The sequence below is a fragment of the Eptesicus fuscus genome, chromosome 1 (assembly GCF_027574615.1).
Source record: "Eptesicus fuscus isolate TK198812 chromosome 1, DD_ASM_mEF_20220401, whole genome shotgun sequence".
NCBI classification, from domain to species: domain Eukaryota; kingdom Metazoa; phylum Chordata; class Mammalia; order Chiroptera; family Vespertilionidae; genus Eptesicus; species Eptesicus fuscus.
The window spans coordinates 16,727,111-16,731,879 of record NC_072473.1 but is presented as its reverse complement, the minus strand read 5'-3'; the positions used below and the strand labels follow the sequence as shown (position 1 = coordinate 16,731,879).

Sequence of the window (4,769 nt, the reverse complement as noted above, 5' to 3'; positions counted from 1 at the left end):
AGAATCTGAGGTGTGTAGCTCTTTCAGTCTTAATCCTGTTGATGGAGTAATAATGTGTGGGGTGAGGGGAATGTCATGTAATGTGATGATTGGGTCTCAGGTTTTTAGTGAGCCTATGCCCTTGGGCTATGACTTCACAAGTACCTTTCAGGATTTAATCTCTTCAGTAAAATAGGAAGTTGAGCTGAGCATGCTTAACTTCCTATTCATGGAAGGAGGAGGGGCCTACAGATGTTTTTTTTTTTTTTTTAAATCTCTCTTAGATTGTTTAGACTAGTAAAAACCAAGTCAGTTAGGTTCTGGTGAATAGGTGCTCTTTAGACAGACCTTGTTATGAAGAAAGAATTGCATGTGACATTTTTCCAAATGGCTACTGAAAGGAATTTTAGAGACAAGACAGGCAGATTCAAGGAATAATGGGAGTCCATGAATGAGGAATGCATATGTGAGGGCTTGGAGACACCAAATGCTTATCTTAATTTCATAGAGGTTAGAGAAATGTTACAAGAGGAAGGCAAACATTTAGAGGATAAAGGAATGTTGCAAGATAAGGGGAAGCAAAAGAGGGGGGCACCATGTGGGCTTTGGACTTTGAAACTGATACTTTTCAGAAGAATGACCAATTAGGAAAGCACAGGGGTCATAAGTAGGGTCCAATTAGAAAGGGTCATGAACAAAGAGCTACAGCCTTTATAAATCTGGAGACAACGACATTCAAAAGAATTTTTAGGATTGATTTTTTTCCCATTAGAGAGACAATGATCAGGTTTTTCATATTTGGGGACCTCCTCCCATGGAGGTCTGCAATGGGGACCCTTACCCAGGCAAAGTTTGTATATGTTTCCAATAAACTTCCACATTTTTTACCAAAGAGGCCTTTTAGTCCATGAGTTTATCCTTCAATTTTATAGGGCAAGAGCCCAAAAGGCAGGAGTGTCTGCACCTTGAACCCCATGTAACAATAGTTTTCCCTTCCCCTTGATGGAAATACTAGGGCACATTTTGAGACCCTAACCCTGAGTGTGATGGTGTTTGGAGGTGGAGATTTTGGGAAGTACTTAGGTTTAGTTGATGTCATGAGGATGGGGTGTCCAGGATGCCATTAGTGTTCTTATAAGAAGCACAAGAGAGAGGAGAACCCTCTCTCTACCTGGCCAGGGTATTGGGAGAAGAAGGCCATCTGCCAGCAAGTAAGAGAGCTCTCACTGGAAACCGAATCCAGGGGCACACTGACTGTGTATTTCCCAGGCCACAAACTGTGAAAACCTTTAAGCCACCCAGGCTGTAGTATTTTGTTAGAGCTGACAGAGCAGACTAACTCACACTTTGTCTCCCAATTCTCAAGCACAGCATAGGAGGATCTAGCCTCTGCTCACCATTTCCACAACCTCCATTGGCCCACCACATAGCATAATTGAAAATTACAACCCACTAAGGACTTACAGTTACCTAAATCCCAAACTGCCTTCCTCAGGAAATTTCTGCCTAACTGCTCTCATAAGGAACACCCTCTTCCTCACCCATGCTTTTTACTTTACCTCTAGGATATACAGGGTGCTTCAACATCTTCCTCATATGGGTGAAACTTGCAGGTGTCAACATTATGTGAGAAGTGGCTAGATTTCCTATAGTATCCCCAGTCCTAACAACGAGACTCCCCAAGAGTAGATAAAGAGCCAGTGGTGGAAAAAAGAGCCAGACAACACAAGATCTAATTTATTAAGCTTTAATTTCTCCTATTTATTCAATACACTTAAAACATCACAGTATACCTCAGTTAATTTTACAAAACTGGAGATTAAAAAGAACAAGAAAAACTAAGAATACTCATGCTTTTTGATTTCTATTCCATTATCCCAACAACTAGAATAAGGATCCTTTTACACTTCCAAGAATATTATCCCTATTGTGATGTTACATATTCTGGTGTGAAGGACGAAAAGCTTTAGATTTCTCTATGGTGGAAAGGTTGTGCTGGCCATGGCCCTGGAAAGTGCAGTGACTTTGGCAGTAGTGGCAGCCCTTGCTGCAACTCTAGCTCGGGCTCTCTCTTCTTCATCTCTCAAAGCTTCTTCATAACACGATGGGTAGGCCCTGGGGTGGGTACCATTGACCTTTGCACAAAACTCCAGCACTTCCATCTTGCTGGTTTCAAGGTGTGCTTTTGGACCCCACAGAAACTCAGAGCGTGGAGGGTCACTGTCGGGCACCTGGTGGCACTCCAGGTACTTCAGCCTCACAAAATCGGTGATGAGCTTCCTGGGCTCCCCAAAGACGAAGTGCTTCTTCCCAGGGTACACTTGCTTCAGACGCAGATCTCCCCAGATCACTTCTTCAGAGACACAGTTGTCATTCATGAAGATCAAACCCAGGATATGCATCAGGAAACCGGTCTTGGGGAACCCTCTGCCAGGACGCACCCTCCCATTATTGGGGAGTTTCAGCTTGCTGACAAGAGAATAGGAGAGATTTCTTGAGTCGACTTCATTGATGTGTAATGCAAAGAAGGTTTCCATTTCATCAGAGGCGTTCTTGAGCATCTCACAAAATCGGTCTTGGTAATCTTTCCCGACAATACGCAGCAGGTCTTTCTTCATAATGGGTTGTTTCAGCTTGTACTTTGACAGAAGGAATAGCTCCAAAGCCTCAGTCCTCTTTTTGAAATCATCCACCACGGAGAGTGAGGTCGCAGAGAAGACAGCATCATCCTCATCTTGGCTGCTGGAAGCTTGATCAGATCCAGGGCCAGCAATATCTACAAAAGAGGTGGGGGTGAGCATTGAGGACCCTGGGAAGTGTTCAATAACCCACCCACAAGCAGACCCTGGCTAATACCTTCACACTGAGTAGAGAAGGAGGGAGGGAACTCTTTTGCTGCTGCAGCAGTGGCCTGAGCATTGCCACAACTCTGAGGCTCAATTTGGGCACGGTGGCTTTTTTTGCTCTTGTGACGACCTGGCATGATGTCACTATAGTCAGGGACAGCAGGCAGAAGTCTGGACAGGAAATCAGGAGATGGGGATACCTGGATAAAGAAGAAAGAGATCATGTGAGTGCCTTCAGTCAGTGGTGAGATGGATTCTACCTTGGCTTTAGCTAAGGCTGCCTCTCCAGTTTTCCTGGAGGGCAGTGCTCTAGCAACCCACAGTGCTTCCATTCTGATCCATCTGTTCCTTGCGAAACCTGGAGAGGCACTTGTAGGGATCCTTAAACTACATCCTGGCAGCCCTTCGTCGGGGGTATAGGGCTGACAGCAGAGGGATTTCCAGTGGGGAATCTATGTTCTAGGGTGTCGGATTCTTCTCAGTTATCAACCAGAATCATCATGTCAAATATTGGCAGGTTATGTGCCCTCTCTATTCTGCTCCTGTGAAATTGACACCTCAAACCAAACCTAGAAGCTCTCTGAGACACCAAGGTCTCCTTCATGGGCTGCTTGGGTCCTTGAGAACTCATGCAGGGTTCTCACCTGGTCTCAAGGTAGTGACAGGAATCCCACTCTTCCACTGACTGGTGGCTGAACCTTCACTGAAGGCCTCTTTTCTGTTACATTGGATAGAAATAAGTGAGTTAGTCTAAGCCTGGCAGGCCTACCCTGAGATGAAGGCAAAGGTGGGGCTCAGGATTGTTATCTTATTCCATTGCAGTCCCTGTACATGAATTCGTGCAAGAGGGGAGTCCAATTGGTCCACCCCAAGATCAGGCAGGGCTCCCTGGGGGGAGAGGCCAAGGGCAGTTGGCTGGCAGGCCTCACCCCAGATTGGGGTGTGGTTGGCAATTGGGGGTGGGGCCAGGCAGGGTTAAGGGCAATGGTGTGCCAGGGGGAGGGGCTAAGGGCAATTGGCAGGCTGCCTCTACCCCTGATCAGGGTGGGATTGGCACATCAGGGGCAGAAGTGGCTGGGATGGGACATGGCATTTTCAGGCCAGCCCCGCCCTATGGGCAAATTCCCTGTGAAACTCCCAGTGGAGGGGACAATTTGCATATTAGCCTCTTATTATAGGATGATGTGTGGGCCCCACAATCTTTCATTTGACTTTTGGTGTAGTAGCCTGGGACTCCTCTCTTCTTCCAGCATTTCCTGAGACTGGGCTTCAATGAGGATGAGAGTCACCCCACCTGCCCAGGGTCTCAAGGCTGAGAATAGGGGTTCTCAGGTACTGCGGTCATGGGTGTTCCCTCAGATATGATGGTTCAGGCAGATGTCCCCTTGAATTCTGGAAAGACCTGGATATCCTCCTACTGGTGAGGGTAAAGCGTCCCTCATAAATAAAAGCTCCCCATTCTTCTACCCAGCAGCCCCATCCCCTCTCCCGCCAACCCTGCTTGCAGGACACCCAAGGAGCAAAGCAGTGTCAGCCATCTTTTCCGGAAACCTGCTGGCTGCCTAGTCCAGCAGCGGCATGGGGTCTCCCTGGGTCCTCCCAGAGGCCTGCCCCCTGCCCCTCCTGGGACGCTTCCTAACTTGAGGGCCGTCCCTCACGCCAAGGCCTCACACCCAGTGACTTGCTCCCAGAGGCGGCCTGGCAGCCTAGCTGCCCGGTCACGCAGGGTGGAGGGCAGGGGAAAGGTCCCGGCCTCCTCAAGGGACGGGGGGGGGCGGGCCCCTGGGGACCCTCCTACCCCCACCCCCCGTGACTTCCTTCAGGACGCGGTCCCCTCCTCAGACCAAGGCCTTCATCCATCTCTGTCTGGCTTCAGAGGCGGCCTGACAGCCTCGCTGCCCGGCCTCCCAGGGTGGAGGGCAGGGGCAAGGTCCCGGGCTCCTC

General features: G+C 48.7%; 1 protein-coding gene across 1 annotated transcript; it reads right to left on the bottom strand.

Annotated features, from left to right (window-relative positions):
• Window positions 1-1,955: 1,955 nt before the first annotated feature.
• LOC129148846 (melanoma-associated antigen B3-like) lies at window positions 1,956-2,780 on the bottom strand. Its single transcript, XM_054715004.1, has one exon. It carries the CDS (start codon window positions 2,778-2,780, stop codon window positions 1,956-1,958), a length of 825 nt encoding a protein of 274 aa, XP_054570979.1.
• Between the last annotated feature and the right edge of the window lie 1,989 nt (window positions 2,781-4,769).